General features: G+C 36.5%; 1 protein-coding gene across 3 annotated transcripts in view; it reads right to left on the bottom strand.

The window, feature by feature from the left end:
- PMS1 (PMS1 homolog 1, mismatch repair system component) overlaps positions 1 to 23274 on the bottom strand; it is a 97824-nt gene that overhangs the window by 16258 nt on the left and 58292 nt on the right. For all 3 annotated transcript variants that reach the window (XM_082841850.1, XM_082841849.1, XM_082841851.1), the window contains 4 exons: positions 17133 to 17249; positions 10881 to 11003; positions 10184 to 10327; positions 9140 to 10032 (listed from right to left, as the gene is read on the bottom strand). In XM_082841850.1, the coding sequence (XP_082697976.1) occupies positions 9140 to 10032; positions 10184 to 10327; positions 10881 to 11003; positions 17133 to 17249 (1277 nt within the window). The remainder of the gene's footprint in view (positions 1 to 9139; positions 10033 to 10183; positions 10328 to 10880; positions 11004 to 17132; positions 17250 to 23274) is intronic.

Here is a 23274-nt window from a genome sequence, read left to right as displayed (position 1 = left end):
CCGGCTCCCCATACCAGTGCATGGGCACTAGCCCTGGGACATTCAGCCAGCCATTGGAACTGGTCCTGGCACCAGCAGGCAGAGACCAACTCTAGGACCCCACAAGGTCCTGTAGCTGGAAACCCCAGGACCCAGCTCTGCCCACCAGGGGTTAGACAACAGACCCAGGACATCTTGGGCCTGGGCCCATACACCAGCCCTGGAAACTCTAAGCCCTGTACCAAGAAACGCCAAGATGCAGCTTTGCCCACTAGTGTGCTGGCACTAGCCCCAGGACCCAGCCTCACTCACCAGTGGGCCAATACCTACTCTGGGACACCCCAGACTCCACAGCTAGCCATGTCAGGAACTGGGCCCACTCACCAGCAGGCCAACAGCAGCTTTGGGACACCACAACTATACAGAAAGCTGTGTCAGGAACCACCTCTGCCTACCAGCAGGCAGACACTAGATCAAGGAAACCCAGCCGGCAGCCAGCCACCTGGAGACCCCGCTCCACCCACCAATGGGCCAGGACTAGCCTCGGGACCCCCCAGGACTCCACAGCCAGTCAACTCATGACCTGGCCCCATCTACCTGTGGGCGGCCCACACCAGTAACCAGGACTCCTCTGGCCATTCCAGGACATGGCCCTGCCCACCATCAGCTGGCACCCTTTGTATAAGGCAGGGCATGGCGACCAACTGGAATGGGGGCCAGCCACAACCACCAGCACACCCACAGTAGTCAGCCCACCACAACAGAAGGACCCACACAACCCACATAGAGGACACCACTAAAGCATATAGCTCTGGTGACCAGACAGGAGTGATCTCCTACAAAAGGCCACTTCTCCAAGAGGGGGAAATGGAATGAACCTACCAAATACATAGAAATAAAAACAGCATATTAGGCAAAATGAGGCAAGAGAGAAACATGTTCCAAACGAAGGAACATGATAAAACCCCATAAGAACTAAGTAAAGTGGAGATAAGCAATCTACCCAATAGAGTTCAAGGTAATGATCATAAAGATGCTTAAAGAACTCAGGAGAAGAATGGACAGGCACAGTGAGAAGTTAGAAGTTTTTAACAAAGAGTAGGAAAATACAAAGATAACCAAACAAAGATGAAGAATACAATAACTGAAATAAAAAATACACTAGAAAGAATCAACAGTAAATTAGATGATACAGAGGAACAGATCAGTGAGCTGGAAGGCAGAGTAGTGGAAATCACTGAAGCTGTACAGAAAAAAAGAAAAAGAAATGAGGACAGTTTAAGAGACCTCTGGGAGTCTCTTATGTCAAGTGTACTAATGTTCTCATTATAGGGGTCTCAGAAGGAAAAGAGAGAGAGAAAGGGGCAGAGAACATATCTGAAGACATACTAGCTTAAAACTTCTCTAAACCTGGGAAAGGAAACAGACATCCAGGAAGTCCAGGATGCACAGATAGTCCAAAACAGGATCAACCCAAAGAGGACCACACCAAGACACACTGCTATTAAATTGGCAAAAATTAAAGATAAAGAGAGTATATTAAAATCAGCAAGGGAAAAGCAAGAAGCTATGCATAAGAGAATTCCATAAGGCTATCAGCTGACTTTTCAGCAGAATCTCTGAAGGCCAGAGGGAATGGCATGATATATTTAGTGATGAAAGGCAAAAACCTACAACCAAGAATACTCTACCCAGCAAGTCTTTTGTTCAGATTTGAAGGAGTGATAAAAAGTTTGACAGACAACCAAAAGCTAAAAGAGTTCAGTACCACAAAACTAGCTTTGTAAGAAATGTTAAACACAACAAATAACTTGGTGTGGATGTGGAAAAAAGGGAACCCTCGTGCACTGTTGGTGGGAATGTAACCTGGTGCAACCGCTATGGAAAACAGTCTGGAGATTCCCCAAAAAATTAAAACTAGATCTAACATATGATCCAACAATTCAACCTCTGGGTATTTATCCAAAGAAAACATGATAAATATAACTAACATCGATGTATGTTGTATATTAAAGGCGTTAAGAAAGTAAATCCTAAGAGTTCTCATTCCAAGGGAAAAAACATTTTTTTCTAATTCTTAATGTTGTATATATATGAGATGATGGCTGTTCACTAAACTTATTGTGGTAATCATTTTACGATGTATGTAAGTCAAATCATTGTGCTGTACACCTTAAACTTATACAGTGCTGTATGTCAATTATATCTCAAGGAAAAAAAGAGTAGACGCCTAAAAATTTAAAATATTAATATTTTAAATGAAGTGACTACTAATATTTTAAAAATTATCAACATTTAGAAAATGCACTTTGTCAGAAACACCTTCACCTTCAGTATAGTTGAATATTTTTGTTTCACTTTCACATTTACTTTTGCTTTTGCATACTGAAATAAGTACAATGTTCTTTATTCTGCTAATCTATGCTAAGCACAATTTGCCAAGCTGCTTTCAAGTATTTGATCAATTTCCTATGCAATACTCTGGTCTAATTTCTTAGGGAAAAGCACCAAGAGATGGGCAACGGAATCTTTTTCTATCAAAACATCACTAACTCTCAGGGGAAAAAGTACTAAAATACAATGAAGGATTAAAAAAACCCTTTATAATAATTAAAATTTATTTTAAATCTAGGAACATAAAGCACAATCCAACACAGCAAAATTAAAATGCAGTCCACTTAAATAAAAAAGCAAATTCCAGCTATATGTGTCTACAAGAGTTACACAGATAGCACGGGGGAAAAAGATAGTTTGAAAGTAAAAGAATGGAAAAGATAAACCATGCAAATCGTAAGCATAACAGCAGCTTATAGTAATATACGATGAAATAAATTTCAAAACAAGAAATAATACCACAGATAACAGGAATATTTCATAATGACCAAAGGGAATCATTAGGAAGGTATACCAATCACAAATGTGCATGGATCTAATAACAACAAAGCTTCAAACTATGTGAAGCAAAAACTTACAGATCTAAAAGTAGAAATACATCCAGAATTACAGTTGGGGACTTTAATGCCCCTCCCTTAGGCACTGACAGAATTAGACCAAAACAAAAAAATCAGTAAAGCCTTAAGAAGATTTTAGCAATACTATCAACTACCTTGACTTAATTGTCATTTTAGAACACTACATCTAACAGCTACAGAATTCAGATTCTTTTTAGGAGCCCATTCTTCGAGATATGCTGCTGGGCATAATTCTCAATAAATTCCTAAAGATTTAAATCTAACAGTATTTTCCCTGTCCATGACAAAATTAATTAGAATTCAGTAGCAATAAGATATTTAGAAAAACTCCAAATATTTGGAAACTAAACAATACAGCTTTATTCGTAATATCCCATATCTGGAAAGAACACAATGTTCATCAACTGGAGAGTGAGAAAACAAATTGTGGTATACTTATACAACTGAGTATTACTTACTGATTAAAAAAGAATAAACTATATGCATACATTCAACAAACATGGATGAAAACGACAAAAATATTTTGTTGAGGGGAAGAAGCTGGACATAAAGGAGTACATATCATTATGATTTTATATATAAGAAGTTTAAGTCCTGGAAAAACCAAGCTAGTGCGACGGAAATCAAAATAGTGGCTGAGAATGGAGACTGGTTTCTAGGTAGCATTAAAGAACCTTCTGGGGTGATGGAAATGTTCTATATTTTGTTTGCAGTGGTGGTTTCATCGTTGTACACATATGAAAATGCACTAAGCTATATACATTTAAGATCTATGCATTTCACAGTAGCTAAACTTTACCCAATTTAAAAAAACATTTAAGGTACAGGCAACTAAAAAAAAAAAAAAAAGGAATAATTAAATAATAAAATAAGGAGTCAGGGCTTCCCTGGTGGCGCAGTGGTTGAGAGTTCGCCTGCCGATGCAGGGGACACGGGTTCGTGCCCCGGTCTGGGAAGATCCCACATGCCGCGGAGCAGCTAGGCCCGTGAGCCATGGCCACTGAGCCTATGCGTCCGGAGCCTGTGCTCCGCAACAGGAGAGGCCACAACGGTGAGAGGCCCACGTACCGCAAAAAAAAAAAAAAAAAAAAAAGTCAATTTTAGATGTGAAGAGCTCCTTAAATATGTGCTATATCATCAACATAGAAGAAGCAATTCCCTGAGCACAACAAAAGAAAACTTACATACATTTAATAATTATATACTAGTAAAGTTAAGATCACTATAATAATAACACTCAAAATAAAAATTATATGATTAAATTTGTAATGGTTTCATAGCTAAATGTTAATTTTTTTGTTACTATTTATTTCTCATTTTAGAGTCAACAATAAAAAAATAAATTCAAATAAACTGAACACATCCAAACCACCTAATTTAATTCAATTTCAAACAAGGTAATGGACCTTTTAAAATTATACTGGGTAAGGGCTTCCCTGGTGACACAGTGGTTAAGGATCCACCTGACAGTGCAGGGGACACAGGTTCGAGCCCTGGTCTGGGAAGATCCCACACAGCTCGGAGCAACTAAGCCCGCGCGCCACAACTACTGAGCCTGTGCTCTAGAGCCCGCAAGCCAAAACTACTAAGCCCACGTGCCACAACTACTAAAGCCCGTGCACCTAGAGCCCGTGCTCCGCAACGAGAAGCCACCGCAATGAGAAGCCCGCGCACTGCAATGAAGAGTAGCCCCCACTCACCGCAACTAGAGAAAGCCCACACGTAGCAACAAACACCCAACGCAGCAAAAAATAAATAAATAGATTTATTAAAAAAAAAATTATACTGGGTAAAAAGTTAAGAGGTCTTTTCTTTTTGGTTAACAATAACAGAAGTAAAATGAAACTCCTGGGGCCAAAGACAGCAGTCTGGTATAGTGGTTATATCAACCCTTTTCTAAAAAATTGAGATGTCTGGGTCCTACCCTCAGAGTTTCCAATTCTCCACACCTAGGCTGGAGTTGGGCAGCATTATCTTTAAAATGAGTTTTAAGTACTTAGAATAGTGCTTGGCACATAGTAAATGATAATAAATGTTCGTTATCATTATTTTCTATCAAGAAACACCTATCTTATAATGAACGGGGCACACAATTGACTAAACGTTGGTAATTACTTGAGCAACCTTGCTAAAACGTTCTTTAAATGCAGTTTTAAAATTGAGACTAGAAAATGTTATTTCTAATCTTAAGAAACTCTTAAGAAACTGTTTGAGTTCTATTGTAGATAACATATATACATTTTTAAGGAGAAATTTGAGTAGTTATGTACTAGGAAATAAAAATGATACTATTGGGAGAATGGAATTAAATGTTAAAAGTGAGACTAAAACACAAGAAACAAGCACGTTATATAATTTGTACTCAGCATATGTTTGTTAAATAAAGAAATGTTAGCTGGAGGAGAATGTAAAACAGCCTTTATTTCACTGTGAACTAGATGAATGAAAAATGCCTCTTTTGGTTACTGACCAGGCCACATTCATAATTTTTTACGTTATTTTTCTCCCATTTCCGCTTAGAATCTGAAGTTCTGGATTATAAAACACAAAATTTTCAATACAGTTTACCTTCAATAAGTACTATAAATAAGTATTTTTATCTCTTAGACATTCAAACTCAAGATTTCCTCCTACGGTGGAAAATGAGTTCAAGATGAAGGTTACCATTTGTAATTAATTATGATGTGCAAATTTTCACATATGGTACTAATCTTTTGATTTATTCAAGAAGTCAATTTAATTAGTTCCTTGGGAAATATAAAAAGTTATGTCCAAAGGAATATTAGGTAAATGTTAAGTAAAAACAGCTGTTATCTTCAACTTTATATCATTAAGGGATTTAGTAACTTGAACAAAAAATATTCTGATTTATCAGTAATCAATTCAAATGTTTCTGTGTCTCAAGATTACATGTAATTATAAAGTTTACTTACCATTTTTCAATAATATCCCAAGTACAGTACTGTTCTAAGTTATTTTAAGTAGAAATATGTTCATAGCTACTACAAATGAAAGTTCAAGTTCACATCAATTGACTGAGAACCCAGTGGGAGGACACAGTGGTTTCTAATCCACTAGAGGAAAGGAGAAGAAAGCAAGGGGGGAAAAAAAATCCAGAAAGGAAAAATTTTAAAATGTAGGTACCCTCTATTGCAAAGTCTATCCTAAGCTCTCGGTAGAAAACCCGGATCCAGTGTCTTATTCAAAACTGTTTGAACCTTCCATGATCTGACCAGCCTACCCCATCTTTCTTTATCACACTCCCCCATGATCCATTCCTGTCATAAAGGGCATCTTCCAGTTCCTCAATAACTATTTTCCTTCTAGCTTCTGGGCATTCTTACATGCTGTTCCTTCTACAAAGAAAATTCCCTACACCATTTTGATTAATTTCTACTCAGGGAAGCATTTCCTGTCCCATAAATATGATTAAGCCCAACTGCTAACTGTTTTCATAACTCTTCTGTGTTCCTTTTATTTAAAAACTCTTCATATTCTATGATTACTATTTGTTTAATAGTGTCTTCCTCACTAGACTGCACTTTTATGAGTAGTAAAAGTATCTTTTATTTATAATTTATCACTGTATCTGAAATGACTAGCTAGAGTACATAGGGCCTTGTACACAGAATGGCCTCAGTAGATAGTTCCTAACTGAAAGAAACAAGGAAGGGAAAGAGAAGGGAAGGGAAGGGAAGGAAGCAAGGGAGGAAAGAAAAAAGGGAAGGAAGGGGATGGAAAAAAAACAGGAAACAAGAAGAGAAAAAAAGGGAAGAAAAGGAAGAATGGCTGGAAAGACTGATTATCTGTAGAACAGGAGTCTACTCTCATATCCCTTCACACTCCTTGTAGAATTTAAGACCATGGAAAGAATTCTAAGATAAAGATCAGAAGAGAAATGGTAGTTAGTGTGATTCTTGTGTTATAACATATTTACTCTACCTTTTCACTAATCATGATTTTGATTCACAGATCCCTGGCTCTGGAAGATTCTAATAGAGCTTTTTGTGACATACAGTAAGCTCTCTGATCCCAAGATACCTATATTTTCTTCACAGGTTTCTATTTCTGGGCTCCAAATTAAATTTAACCTTGAATAAGCAAATGAAAAATAATATCTATCACAATAGAGAAATTTCCTTTTCACAGATTAAAAACTCTGATTAACATCATGAACAATTATTTACTATGTGCTAGTCATTTATCTTGTATCATAACACACAATATATCTTATTTAATTTTCACAACAATCCGGGAGATACTGTCCACACATTTTTACAAAAAGCTATCAAAGAGAGGAAGTGAGGTTAGAACGCAGGTGTAGCTTCAGAGGCCTGCTCTTGACCAACAATGCCTCTTTTGTATACCTTATGGCAATAGAGAAAATTCTGAATTCCAGAATACTGCCTGATGATTAACAAATTTTTAGATGAGACCTATTAACCATAACCCTTGTACCTTAACACCTTGGGGCCTGCAAGGAGAAACAATGCCGACATTCCTTGAAAGGAAACTGGAGTAATACCTGCTATTGTGAGGCTGCAAGGGAACAGCTACCTTGAGCTGTTCCAATGTCAATACTTCCATGAGAACTGGGAACATCTATGCTTTTTTAAATTTTCTCAGACAGCTCTCAATTCATCACCTCCCTGGTCAATGCAATTCAACTTCTGAGGGCTTACTGTATTAAAACTCAAGTGCTCTCACCTTTAAACTGAATGTGTCATTTATGTAAGACAAAAGATAATTAACAATGTGTGAACCTTATTTGCATCTTAATTCAAATAAACTTTTAAAAAATTTGACATTTATGAAATAATTAGAAATTTGAACAATGAAGATTAAGGAATTCATGTTTTAGAAAGTGGTAACAATTTGTATTATGGCTCTGTTTAAAATAAGAGTATATTTATCTTTTACAGATATATATTAAAGAACAAAACACAACCACCATCCCCACTTAAAAAAAAAGTTAACTTGCGGAGGTTTTGCCTATTGGTGTGTTAATAGTGGTCTTTATTACTTTAAATTAACAGTGTCTTTATAAGATTGAAAAGCTAATGAAAAAATGAAAAAAAAATTGGTCAAGTATCCATGTAGTTTATCACCAAATATAAACTCTGGATGACAGGTTACATTTAAAATTTTTTCCAGATGTTTGACATAGTATTGCGATGCCTTAGGTCAGGGGTCCTCAAACCCCGGGACACGGACCGGTATCGGTCCACGGCCTGTTAGTAATTGGGCCGCACAGCAGGAGGTGAGCAGCAGGCAAGCGAGCGAAGCTTCATCTGCCACTCCCCATCACTCGCGTGACTGCCTGAACCATCCCCACCGGCCCCCACCAGTGGAAAAATTGTCTGCCACGAAACTGGTCCCTGGTGCCAAAAAGGTTAGGTAGGGACCACTGCCTCAGGTAATAATATGTGACTGGAAGTATAATTGCACTCTTTCATTTTCTTGTGAGCTAAATCACTCAAAACATAATATTTTGTGTTTACAGCAAGTGCCCTAAGTCAATTAGAAACAGCCCTCATATTTTTTGGGAATATTTATTCAGATCATCTGATCTAAAAATGGCAAATAATATGTAGTTATTTTAATCAAAGAGATCAAACCACCTATTTACCTAGCCCCAAAAACCCACCATAGTTTATAAGTTGTCAATAAATAAAAGATTTTATAAGAAAGCCTTGAGTTATACTGAATAGGAACAGTATTAACATCATTAAATTAAATCTGCAACAATGTTACAATTTTTTGTATTGTGTTACATATTTTAGAGACCAATTTAAAAAGGGAATAGTCAAGATCTTAAAAACACCACTGTTCTAATGCAAAAGTTTAAAAAAGAAAAAGTCCTGTCATAGGAAGATTAACGTAAAAATAAAAAAGAAATAGAAGAAAATGGTAGTTTTTAGTTAAGAATGGAAAACCTTTAACTACAAACTTAAATCAGAAAGTAGTTAAGGCTTGTACCAAAATAAAAAACAAACAAACAAAATCCCATAAAAACCTCTAAATTAGCAAAAAAGTAATGCCAAAAAAGGTACTTTAGTCACGCCAAAAGCCATTTTCCATTCTGCTTTTCCATAAATAAGTTAAAAAAAAAATTTTTTTAACTCAGTGAGTCATATAGAATGGAAATATCTGAACATTCAGGTCCCATGAAAGCTCTGGAAACTTACTTCAGTTTTTCCTCTTCACTCAATGTCTTCCACAGTTCTTCAATTTGTACTGTTGCATCTTCCAAACTGGTCTTGGAATTGTCTGTGAGAAACTGAGCACGATGATCTTGAACAAAAAGGGCACTTGCTGACATAGGTTTCTTGATTACTCGATTGCTAATTAAATCATAAGCTGTAAGCTGTCCAGATTTGTTATCTACCACATTTGATTTTTTGTTATAGGAACTTTCATTCAAATTCTTTTGTTCAGGACTTGGGTTATTATTATTATTACTTACTTTACATGCTAAACTTTCTTGAGGTACTAAAATTTTCACAGGTTCAATGTTTTCTCCTCTTGAATCTTTAAGTACATTTCCCTTGCTCCAGTCATCTACACAAATTTCCAAAGACTTCTCAGGAACTGCTTCTTCCTCATTTTCCCCACTCTCATCTATATGGCCTTTACTGCCATTTTCTGATTGGGCTTGCTTAACAGAACCTACAAAACAAACTTCACTATATTCCTTTTGGGTGTCCTCACATGATAAATTATTCATTGGAATCTCCTGAAATGTATTCCCACTGTTCTTATCAATGCTAGAATTTTCACTATTAAAATGATCATCACAATGGTCACCAATATGCATATGATGATTCAAACAATAATTAGTGTTTTGCCCAGATTTATCATTATGCACATCATTCTGGAAAGGAATGGCTGAAGTATCAACATTTGGATAATTATTTCCAGATGTTTCCATCGTAGTAAAAAGCACATCTGTTTCTGTTGTTTTACTAACAACCATGTCATCTGAGGAAACATCTGTTTTATTACTTTCATAAGAATTTGTACTAGTTAGTGATCCATAATAAGTTGTCATCAGATTTTCAAGAGCAATCAACACAGATTCCTAAAAATACAAATTAACAAATGTTAGAGGAAATTATGAAAATAATATTAAAAAATCTACAGAAACAAGCATATCTTTTTCATATGAAAATGGCTAGGACTGCATAAATCTGTAAATAGCATAAATACAAAAAAAATCTGAAAAAGATTACCTTATTCTGTAATAATACTTGACTTTTATCTGGTGTTAAATTCACATCTACATCAGCTGTAGGAACATCAATTTTCAGAAAGAAAATGGGATACAAACGAGTAGATTCCTTTAGGCATTTCAGATTGTAATAATGTCGGATTAGCTAGAAATATATGTAATGAGTGAAAGACAAAAAAAAAAAAGACATAAAAAAAGATAGTATTGCCATCTTTAAAATACCACCAAAAGAAGCATATTTAACTAAGAAACTGAGTAGATGTAACTGCTTATTAGGAAAAGCAGTATCTAAATAGTAATGCTCATTTAGAGGCTTTGAACTTACATAAAGCACAAGCATTCATTAAGAAGTACAAATATCCAATGCAACTGGCTTCATGGTTAAAAGATCATAGCGTCATGGATGTTTTGAAAGTCCTGGGTTCAAATCCAAATTGTGTTACTTCCTCGTTATGTGGTCTAAGATAGTCACAAACATTTCAGTCTCTTCACTATAAATAAGGATAATAATTCACCACAGAACTGTTGTGAAGAGTCATATGTAAGGTACCTAGCACAATGCTTAATAAATGATATTGTATCTATTTTTCCTTTTCCTTATTTTGGAACAAATTCTTAGAAGTAGTCCTTATAAGAAGCTGACAAGTGACAGAGTTTTTATTTCTGATCCAAGTGATACTTTTTCTTAAAAAGATTACCTTTAATATATCTTTTTGGTGTACTGGTCGACTGTTTATAAAGATGAAACTCCTTTCTGGGGTCGAAAGACTTGTGAAAGAGTGGTCTGCATCATGCTTTGGAAGAAATCCACTTAGATAAATCTATAATTATAATAAATAATTACAGAATTGATATGCAATGTCAATGATAAATGTGATTCCATGGGTCTGGCTATATACAATACATTAAGAGGTATAAAAAAATTGAGACTTCCCTGGTGGCTCAGTGGTTAAGAATCCGCCTGCCAATGCAAGGGGCACAGGTTCGAGCCTGTGTGTGCCGTGTGCCACAACTACTGAGCCCGTGTGCCACAACTACTGAGCCTGCGTGTCACAGCTACTGAAGCCTGCACACCTAGAGCCCGTGCTCTGCAACAAGAGAAACCACCACAGTGAGAAGCCCGCGCACCACAATGAAGAGTAGCCCCCACTTGCCCCAACTAGAGAAAGTCCGCACGCAGCAATGAAGACCCAACACAGCCAAAAATTAAAAAAATGAAAAAAAATAATAAAGTAAGTAAAAAAAATTAAAAAGCCTAAATAACACTGTATATATTTTTTAAAAGGTATAAAAAAATTAACAAACAAATGGATTTCGATCTTAAGGTCTAAAGAGCCATATATTTCCTGATAACCATGTCATGAGCATTAACCTTAAATAAATTACTGAAGCGTGTTAAATTGGTGTTCTCAGCCTCTGACTCTCCCTTTTTGCAATTCTATTTTAAGGAAAAACTGGCATTCATGAGAGTTTCACCAACGGCCATATATCTTATTGTCATAGGACATACAGCATAAATACTGCTCTTTGCTCAACCTGATCTTCTTTCTGTCTCCTAAAAATTTCTTTCCTCATATTGTGACTTTCCTCTGGCTCTTTATCCTTTTCTTTTCAGCAACCGTTTTCTGTAAAGAAGTGGCTGTTTCTATCTTTATTCTGAGTATGCTATGAAGTCAATCTGACTGGGTTTTCATTACTGAGGGAAAATAAAAAAATCTTTTACTCTTTGATACATTGCAGCATTGTACTTTATCTTCATTTTTGTTTAGAGAACTACTTTACAAATGTTTGAAGAGGGAGAAAATAAAGAAGAATCCTAGAAAAAATACCAGCGAGAAGATTGACTGATTTAGGGAACAGAAGGCAAGGAAAATGCTCCTACTTTTACTTTTAAAGATAATACAGAGAATTGTTAGGAATACCGGATAGAGCCAGACTGACATGATTTAAATCCTAGCTCTACTACTAGTGTGATCTTGGTCAAATTATTCAAAATACAGGCCTATAATAATCTCTTATCTGAAACAACCGGCATCAGCTGTTTTATTAACCTGTTAAGAAACAGTAATAATGGGAAAATTTCAGCTTAGGTTTAGAAAAGCAAGAGTGTCAGTGGGGGTGCTATTTTTAGTTAAGCAGAAACCATGAGGCTCCTTACCAACGTATCCTGCAGGCTGCCACCTATGTCTACAGCTATCCCTGCCCTTGGAAGTAAGTGCTTAAGGAGATGCAGTACCAATTTTAGAACACTAAGCGCATTACCATCACAGTGCCAAACTGTGCCAATTAAAAAAAGTTAATAAATAAACCTAGATAATCCATTATAAAATGAAAATACTTAATTAACTGTAAAACTTAACAGGACTTATAAATGGTTGTATAATTTACCAAGTAACATAAGACCCTTCTTAAAGCACCTGCTGAGCATCAGGGAGAGCCTGTTTAGCCTCTGAAAGACTTATTGGGCTTGTTGATGGAAAAAAAATACCCAGAATAGGGAAGAATGAAGATTAAAATGAAGAAAAAATTGGTAATATTGCTAGTGTTTTCCTTCCACACCATCTTGGCTGGCCACTGAATAAATACTATTACTTCCGAATACGGAGCTTTAAAAATGGCTTAAGACAACCTTAAGAACTAACAAGCTGTAAGTTATATGGAATAGTAAAATCAAATGGCAAAGTCTTATAAAATGCTATAAAAAGTGAAAATCCTGGCTTTCCTGGTGGTGCAGTGGTTGAAAGTCCACCTGCCAATGCAGGGGACACGGGTTCGTGTCCCGGTCCGGGAAGATCCCACATGCCATGGAGCGGCTGGGCCCGTGAGCCATGGCCGCTGGGCCTGTGCGTCCAGAGCCGGTGCTCTGCAACGGGAGAGGCCACAAGAGTGAGAGGCCCGCATACCACAAAAAAAAAAAAAAAAAAAAGTGAAAATCCATCTAGTTCGAGTGAAGAAAAATGTCTGTAAGAGGCCAAATCAGTGCAACAAAATAAAAACTTAGACAGACCTTATAAGATTCTATACCCAACTATTAACTAAATAGCAAAACAAAAATCAAAGGCAAAATATAAACAAATAATTCTCCCCTGATTGTCCTTCAGCTATGGACCCCTCTCTCCTTCCCTTCATCTCCAATATTCTATAATCTGGCTTCTACCTCAGTGACCAACTCCAATGGACATTTAGTTCTACCCTTACCTGACTCTCTACAGACCCTGATACCAATGACAACTCTCTACTTTGGGAAGCATGACACTGCTTCAGCCTTCTCTTTCTGTTTCCTCTCTGACACTTCCTCTTTAGTATGGTTTGCTGGTTTCTCTCTCTTTGCTTACAGTCTATAATGATGATGGTCCCCTTGAGTTTCATCATCAGATCCTTTTTTCTTGCTCTCTACTCTCCCTGAGTAATTTCATTCCCATCTATACACATACACCAGTGACGCTAAGATACAGATGTAGAACCTTTATTTCTTTCATCCCCAAATGCTTACTATCTTTAACTAGCTGTCACACAAATCTTCTCAATCTCACCACATTCAAAACTCGATAAAATATTTAAGCTCACTTCTACCCTGCTGTCCAACTAGCTCCTCCTGTATTCCTTTACCATGATAAACAGCCCTGCCCCCTACCCAGTTTCTCAAACCCATCTCTTCTTCTCTGCCCCAATTCTGCTGAAGTAACCTTGACGTTCTCCTCTTTCGGTAAACCTCTAGAACCCTATGGGATTTACGTTTCTAGAGTAAAAATTTAAGTACTTCTGATCAGGATAGTGGAATAAATTCACAACTTATTAATAATTCCCTTCTCTCCATCCCAACTGCAAATACATAGCAGTGATAGATAAAATAAATTCTTACAAAAATTTTTAAAGACCTAACCATTTAAAAATAAGACAAAGGAACCACAAACATAAAGATATGTGACATAAACATAAAGATATAAAGTGATGGCTGAAATCAAAAGCCCTTATGTGCTCTATGATCAGAAACCAGCTGTTTCAGAAAAAAAAATTGTAACGATGTGTGATTATGGATGTAACTAGACTTACTGTGGTGACCACCTCACAATGTATACATATAACAAATCATAACATTGTACACTTGAAACTAATATGTCAACTGTATATCAATTAAAAAGAAAAAAGGAAAAAAAGAAACCAGCTGGTCAATTGGAAATTCAATTCTGGTATGGAAATAAGGACAGAAAACACATATAGTTAGGGGATTTAAATCAGTCTTTCCCTTTGAAATGGGCAAATTTCTCCTCCCACACCCACAAATGTTTAAAAAATACTGTGACCACTGTTTGGAGCTGCTTGCAAGGATCACCAGAAAGAACAGAGACAACTCCAAAACCAAAAATAAAGTTAAGCCAAGTCAGCTAGGAAAAAGGGTCTGCAAAATATTGGCAGGACGAAAGGCATGAACTACTAATATTAATACCTAGTTTTGAATTGGAGCTGGGAGGGCAGTGGTATCTGCCAAACTACGGGAAGGGAGGGGAAAGTGGGAGGGAAAAACAAAACAATAAATCTGCATTCAAAGTGATTTTGTAAATTAAAATTTCAAAGCATATAAAATGGCAGAGAATGAGAGAATATTCTCTCAGGAATAAAAATGATAGAGCAATATGAAAATGACTGAAATTAGTATGTGTACCATGCTTTCAAAAGAGTAAATAAAAAACCATTATTATTAAAAAAAAACCCAGAAGATAAAGAAATCAAAACTGGTAGCTATAAATCAAGTTTAGAAGAAAGAACAGAAAAGTAGATATTGTTTTGGGAATAAAAATCAGGCAGCACTGAGGAATTCACCCAGAACTTAGCATGGATTGATGCAGAGCTATCAAAGAGAAGATAGATGTCAAAACAAACAAACAAACAAAAAAACCAACCTGAGGAGTTCCATCAAACCAACAAAGCCACACTGGGAAACTCCATAAGAAATGCCACCACAGCAGTGGTGCAGCTGGGATCACCATCCATAATTAGGAGATTCTTCCCATATGGAGTTGCTATATAGATAAGAAAGGGACCCTCAACATTACAGAAACAGATATTATGAAGATTTTCTGCACCCAAGGTTCCCAATGACTTATGCATCTGCCACCCCAGTCCCGTGAAGGGCCTTGGTGGCCAAGTTTCACAACTTGAATGTATGTAATGAGGACAAAAGTGAGGTGAGAGGGGCAACCATTAGCAGTTGGTAAACAACTTAAGATTGATTTTGGCTAGGAATGAGAATGGGTCAAGGAAACTCTGAAAGCCCAGAAAGCATGGAATAGTGATGGGTAGCTGGTGGCAACATAAATACAATATCCATTTAGACACACAGTGCATGAACAAAAGAGAGATTTGATTAGATGATCATTCTCACCAGGAAGACACTCAAAATTCTGTCCTTCTGACAGCCCACTGAAGTGATACTACTCAGCAACACATAGTTTCCAAGTACCCTCATTCCCCCATGCAAGAATAACCACGTGAAGGTGCAGCAAAGTTTTGGTATCTGTCAAAGATTACCAGCAGCCCTTGTACAATTCTATCTCAAGATAAAATTTAAAAATCAATGGGAAGGGCTTCCCTGGTGGCGCAGTGGTTGAGAGTCCGCCTGCCGATGCAGGGGACACGGGTTCATGCCCCGGTCCGGGAAGATCCCACATGCCGCAGAGCGGCTGGGCCCGTGAGCCATGGCCGCTGAGCCTGCGCGTCCAGAGCCTGTGCTCCGCAACGGGAGAGGCCCCAGCAGTGAGAGGCCCGCGTACCGCAAAAAAAAAAAAAAAAAAAAAGTGCAGATTCTCATTCAGTATGTCTGGGATGAGGCCTGAGATTCTTCACCTAACAAGCTTCCAAGTAATGCCAATGCTACTGGTCTTCAGACCAAACTATGACAGGTAGAATCTCTAAAGCACAACACCACAGATATCATGTCTGGATCTCCTGTCACAAGCTTCCTGGGTTACCAGTATAGGCAACAAAGTTCCAGGAAGCCACAGGGAACCCAGGGGAATTTAGACAGTACCCTTATTATCCCAAGTCAGCCACCATGACCAGTCCAAGGTGGCACTAGTGTCTAAACTATTAAACAACTATTAAGAGAGCTCTGAAAAATAGAACCCATGTCAGATCATGGCCACTAAGGGTGGCCTGAATTGTTCCTCAGGAGAGAGAACTCTTAACACATTAATTGAGCACAAGCTCCAATCCAAGACTTCAATAAGATGATAATTAAGAACTCAATACTGCAAAAAAGGATAGGAGGGGAACTAGTAGCAGAAAAGAGATTGCAACAAATTATAAAAAAGAAAAGGAGAACAGAGAAGTCATAGTAATGTATACTCCATATAAGCTTTCAACTTTTAGAATGAATCTTCAAATAAAAGATGATTGCATAATTAAAATTCTTCCAACAAACAAAAGATGGTTACATAAGAAAATAGGTTATTAAGCTAGATAACATGAAAGTGGAGCTGACATGACTGAGAGGGAGAAGAGCAGGTAGAAGTAAGATTGGGAGTGTTAATACCTCATCCAATATTATTGGGACTGAAGAAGACTGTCTGAAGCTGACAGATCAAGAAAATAAAGCTGGAATACATATATCTAGGATGGAAAAGGGAAAACAAAGGTAAGAGAGCTCAACTTCTTTTCTTTCATTGTAGAAAGTAAACAGATGAAGATTCTAAATTGAAAATCACTTAAAAAATTAATGTAGCCACGATACTTAAAATTAAACAATAAACAGAAAAGATAAAAACAGGAAGCAGGGCTGGGAAGAGAGGTTTAATATGAGCTCTGTGCGTATTTTCTTTTTGTACCTTATACACATACTTCATTAAAATTTTAAAAGAAAAACTTCTTGCAACCCCAACCCCACAAAAAGGAAATAATTTAACAGTTTCATTGGTAAATTAGAATTATTAAAGAACATTTTTGTTGTATACCTGAGATTCTTCAGAGTGGTACTGAAAGGGTTCCATGTTGCCCATAACAGCAGTCCCCAGAACAGACATGAGAGCCATTTTATGATCTGATACTCTAGTTTTCTGCCAAATAATTGCCTAGGGACAAAATAACACAGACAACTTTTGACACAATTTGGATTTAGTAAACTCAAGTACTTATACAAATTATTGCTATATTTAGCATTCATCCCTAGCTTATATTTTCTGCATCATTTATAAGATATGTATGTCTGACAGAACTCCATTTCCAAATTTTAGTAGCTATATATGCTGCAGTGTAGAATCTATTTTAATTTCCCTTAACCTCAATTTTCTTCTCTCTGTAACATGACTAAGAATAATTATCTCCCTGAGTTGTTGGAAGATGAAAATATATGATGTAGGCAAACACATAGGCAGTGTCTGGCATAAAACAGTTTCATTAAATATTAATTCTCTCCCCTCTTCTAATCCTAAACTTCAGAGTATATACTTCAAGTATATTTAAATTAAATCGCTACTCCAAGTAAAGTATTACTGTTTTATTGAAGACAGACACCTATGCTATAAGATTTCTGTAAATAGTCAAACTGTTATAAAAATTTAGGATAATGCATGTTTTTTAAAATTACCTTTATAATTACCTTTTATACACAGAAAACTTTAAAAAAGCTAACTGAACCTTACAGACATAAAAGCTGAATAATGAGCTTGGATATTTTTCACTGCAAGCATCCAGTAGGGTAGTTTAAGAGAAGCATAGTCCAGAGAGACTGCACCAAAGTTTGGCTGTGAAGTGTATGATCAGGTACCACATACTGAATTTTTTTCAGTTAATGAGGTCCAATTATAGTCAAATCTCTTGAGAAACCACCAATACAGACATATATCATTCATTCAACAAATATTCACTTAGAACCCCCTAAATCCTAAAGAAAATGTGTAAAGGGCTTAGGAGAAAACATCAACATTCAAGAGGCAGACAGAGGAAGAAGAGGAGACTGAAAAGGATTGGCCACAGAGGCAAGAAGAGTCACAGGACAGTATGGTGCATAGAACAAGGAAGTTTTTTTAAGAAGAAAGAAGTAGTTATGTGTGACCAGTGTTGAGAGACCAAGGTAAAAAAAGAGATGTGGCCACAGGATTTAGCAATCAGGAGGATGAGAGCAGTTCTCAGGAAGCAGAGTAAACGAAACCAAATTTTACTTACTAGACAGTGACTATAGGGGGAACATATGAAAGAGACAGCTCTTTTAGGAAGTTTGGCTGTAAAGTGAAAGCAAACAGCAATAACTGGAGGCAGGTGGATCAAGGCAAGCCTTGATGACACACTTGAACAAAAAGCAGTGAGGGAAGAATGGGTATACAAACAAGTAGGTTTGTAGAATCAACGGAAGGAAGTTGAGAAAGTTCTCCTTTGTTCTCTCTTTCTCTCTCCCTCTTTTTTTTTGTAATGTAGAAAGGTTATTTGTTCCAAGTAAAAAGACACTGATTTAAATATTTGATTGTAGAGAGGTTTAAAAGAAAGAGAGACACTCTGGCTAGATCAAAGGATCCTAGCCAAACAAATTCCTTAACATGACCAGGAACCTATGTAGGCAGGAAGAAGTACTAACAATATTATGTATAATAAAATGAAAGGGGATGTAAATGAATTCATGTTGTTCTCTAACTGGCATGTCAGGGGATAGCAGCGAAGTGCTGTTCTCTTCTGGACAAGATGACAATAGTCACTGACTCTGCTTCTTGATATGTATCATCTGTAAGCCACTTTTGTTTTTAGAATCTCAAAGACCAACCTGCTGGGGAAAACAGATAGTGTAACAACTGCTCAAGAAGAAAAATTGCCCAATATTCAGTGTAACAGGAAAACCTTTTACCTATTCCCAGGGTTTTATTAATACTAATCAAGTAGGAGTTACAATTTATGAAGAACTTACTTACTAGGCACTACTATCCTAGAAACCATTAATTTTCACAACCATTTCAGGCAGGTATTATTATCTCATTTTCCAGATGAGGAAACTGAGGCTCAGAATGATTTACCCAAAGAAACAGAGATATTAGATCATGGAATCATGATTCATACCCTAACCTTTCTGGTTCCAAATTTTTACTTTGCTAACATCTCTCTCCTCTCTAGTCAAGGACAGTAATAAGTTACAGCCAACTTCAGACCCTAATTGGGAATTCTCAAATAGTGTCTCTGACAAACGCATTTTCATGTATGAGTATGTGATATGTTATGAAATCTCCAGTTGTTTGAGGGTATTAATACACTCTCAAAACAAAACTATTTAAAAAATTCATTTAAAGTTAAATAAATAATTTACCTTTAGAAGAGGGCAAGGAGAAAAATCGGGGTCTCCAAATCAAAGAAACCACACCAGAATAACAGAAATCCAAAAAAGACTGGGAGCTACTCTTATAGCATCCTGAAGTCAGAATATTTTTGAGAGTGCAGCTTGTCAGTACCAACCCTAACGGTATTATGCAGATCCTTATACCTAAGGATTTCTAAATTTGATAATTTTTATTTATTAATATTCATATAAATACAGATGTGTAGTAATTAGTCCCAGCAAAATGACAGATCTAGAATTTAGGTACTGTTCTGTCCTAGATGCCAACTTTTCACTGTCTATTGCTTTGAAAGTGATCTCAATTAGAAAAAAGGACCTAAAGTACGTGAAATCAAATAGAAAACTAAATTGTAAACAATTAAAAAATTAAGGTATAGGTTCAATGTGTATATTTCTAAAAATATTATGTTTTGGTAACTACATTTCCACTTAAAGGCCAATACGCTATTTAAAATTGGAACTGCTCCAGGAAACATGGGATGTCACATAAGTTTTTTTTTTTTTGCGGTACGCGGGCCTCTCACTGTTGTGGCCTCTCCCGTTGTGGAGCACAGGCTCTGGACGCGCAGGCCCAGCGGCCACGGATCACGGGCCTAGCCGCTCTGCAGCATGTGGGACCTTCCCGGACCGGGGCACGAACCCGTGTCCCCTGCATCAGCAGGCAGACTCTCAACCACTGCGTCACCAGGGAAGCCCCACATAAGTATTTTTAATCTTTATTTCAGCACATATTATAATATATAAATGCTCTGGCTAAATTAAAATTTTTGGAGAAACTTCTAAATTTATTCAGCAAATATTTTATTGAACATCTACTTTGTACCAGATTCCATGCTAAAAGCTGGGAATACAAAGATAGAAGGACAAGGTCCCAGCTTTCAAGGAGCTAAAAATACCAAAGGAAAGTAAGGTATTAAAATAATTATAATGCATTATGAAAACCGCTAATACAAAACACAGTGGGAACACTGTAGAAGAAACCTAAGTCTAATCCACAGAGCAACTGCATGTGCGGTGAGACTTGAAAGGAGTCTGCCACCCACAAATTATGGGAAGGGCATTCCTGACAGGTAGAAGAGCACATGCAAAGGTATGGAAGCATAGAGAATATGCCTTGCTGGAGATGAAGCTGGACAGATAGATAGACAGGAACAAGATCATGAATGACCTAGCATATCATGCAAAGAAGTTTACAGTTTCTCTTATATGCAATGCAGAATCAATGGACAAATCTAATTGGGAAAATGCCATGATCAGATATGGATGTTAGATCTTTTGACCTTGAGGACCTTCTGTTAAGTGAGATAAGTGAGACAAAGACAAACACTGTATGACATCACTCATATGTAGAATCTAAGGAAAAACTCACAGAAACAGAGTAAAATTGGTAGTTACCAGGGCATAAGGGTTGGGGGGATAGGACAGATGTTATTTAAGAGTACAGACTTGCAATGAGTAGTAAATAAATCCTAGAGATATAATGCACAGTACAGTGAATATAGATAATAATATTGTATTACAATCACCAAACTTGCTGAGAGACTAGAACCTAATTATTCCAACCAGTAAAAAGAAAAATTAGTTAATGTTATAGAGGTGCAATTATTGCTACAATGGCAATCATATTATATTCAATAATACAGTATCAAGTCAACATGTTATATACCTTAAATTTACACAATGTTTTATGTTAAATATATTTCAATAAAAAGAAAGAAAGAGATCTTTGGCAAGAATGATTTAGTGAGAATTGAAACTAAAGCAATATGGATTAAAAAATGTGACTGTAATAATCCAACTCAGAGATTCTCAACTTTTATTGAGGACACATAAAATGGATGAGGTTCACATTCGCAAAATAGTCTCATAGACACTGACGATTGTGTGTTTTTCCTGGCACACTAGCTATAACACTATTGCTTTCTCTTCTACTCACAAAAATACAATGGAACGCAAGTCAGTAAAAGTGACATTTACAGGATTATTTATCTTATTTTTTTAAAGGTAAAACATTTGCAAACTTTGGTATCTTACTAATATTAACACTGTGGCTGAGAATCACTGGACTGGGTAACAGAACCAAGCACACTGCTAAGAGTAAAAGAAAACAGAGATAGACTAAAGGATATGAAACAGACTTGATGTGATTTTGTGACTCAGTGCACAGGGAGAGGAAGAAAAGGAGAAGAATCAGGAATGTGATTGAATCCTTGGTACCAATAACAGCGTCAAGTACTCAGAAGGGCCCAGTAAACGATTTGTTGAAGGAGTGAGCAAATGAATACATTTTTCTAGAGAAAAGTAACCCTAGTGGAGTTGAAAACTAGCTCTTTATTTTTAAATATTAAGATTGCTGGTTCTCACACCACTACATGGGTTAGAAATTACAGTCTTTGTCTATTCCTTTAGGAAATCCAAAACAACTTTGCTTTTCCTTCTTTTCTTTAAAATAATAGTTTTATTCTGATAGAACTGACACATGATACAATTTAAGTATACAAGTATACAATTCAATGGTTTTTAGTACATTTACAGAGCTGTGCAACTAAATCCCCAGTTTAATTTTTTAAAACAATTTTATCATTGCAAAAAGAAACCCTGTACCCATTAGCAGTCATTCCCCATGTCCCTGCACCTTCACCTTATGCAATCACTAATCTACTGTCTCTATAAATTTCCCTACTTTGGGTATTTCATATAAATGGAATCATACGATACATAGTGAGTGGCTTGTTCACTTATAGCATAACTTTGTCAAGTTTTATCCATGCTGTATCAGTACTTCATTCTTTTTTTAAAATCCAGTTTTATTTAGCTACACAATGCTAAAGACTTTACAGACTGTCTCAGGTGTATCTTACAGTAATGATACAATTTAATTTACACGAAAGGGTAAAACATAAAATATATGAATTTAGTTTTGAGTTTATAGTAAGGGAAGAAGCTAGCATAATTAATATTATATGATCTAAAGAAAAAATAGGAGCTAACAAATTCTGTAACTGAGTGTTAACTTGCATGAGATGATAGATTCTCCAGATGAGGGACTTTTATGCTGTTCAACTCAGAAATTTAGTGTCTGTCACATAACGAATATTATTTACATGTTTTAAAATGAGATGGATGTAGAAAGCCACCAGCTATATACTCCACTAATGATGATTCTAACTCAGCTCAGGTCACAGGAACTTCCAATATTCTCTCCCTTCTAGATGGAGGATAGAAATAGGTGACTGAGGTTCTTTCCAATTTCTATAAACAGATACTGATAAAATGATTCCTACCAAAAAGTTACAAATAATACTGACAGCAGCAAGGCTCTTTGAAAGAAGATCATTTTGAATGACACTGCTTCCTAGTTCTGTTTATCTTTTACAAGTGAATTTTGAGTCACTGCTTTTTTAACACTTCTGAACAATTTCAGCTTCGATATAATTTTTATGCAATGCCTCTGAATTCTGACCATTAAACACTATGTGTTTAGGTAAGAATCACATTAAGTCATTAGGGTGCTTCATTTCATTGGCATCTGGAATAGTCACTGATTAGCTGGGTTGACTGGTTTCATATGTAAAAATGTGCAGAGTTCCTTTTATCTTCATCGTCCATACTAGAAATTTTAAAGGCAAAAAAGCTATGCTCAAGTGATTTCAGGTTAAAACATGTGATTTCAAGTGATTTCAGAGTTTGGGCACTCAAACTTTAATCAAAGGCTCAATCTCCACATATTTATGTGCAAAATTCCAAAGTGATACTTATCAAATAAAGAAATCTTAATG

The sequence above is a fragment of the Leucopleurus acutus genome (genome assembly GCF_964270905.1).
Source record: "Leucopleurus acutus genome assembly, chromosome: 6".
NCBI classification, from domain to species: Eukaryota; Metazoa; Chordata; class Mammalia; order Artiodactyla; family Delphinidae; genus Leucopleurus; species Leucopleurus acutus.
The sequence above is the reverse complement of the archived record's forward strand: the minus strand, read 5'-3'. Positions and strand labels throughout refer to the sequence as shown.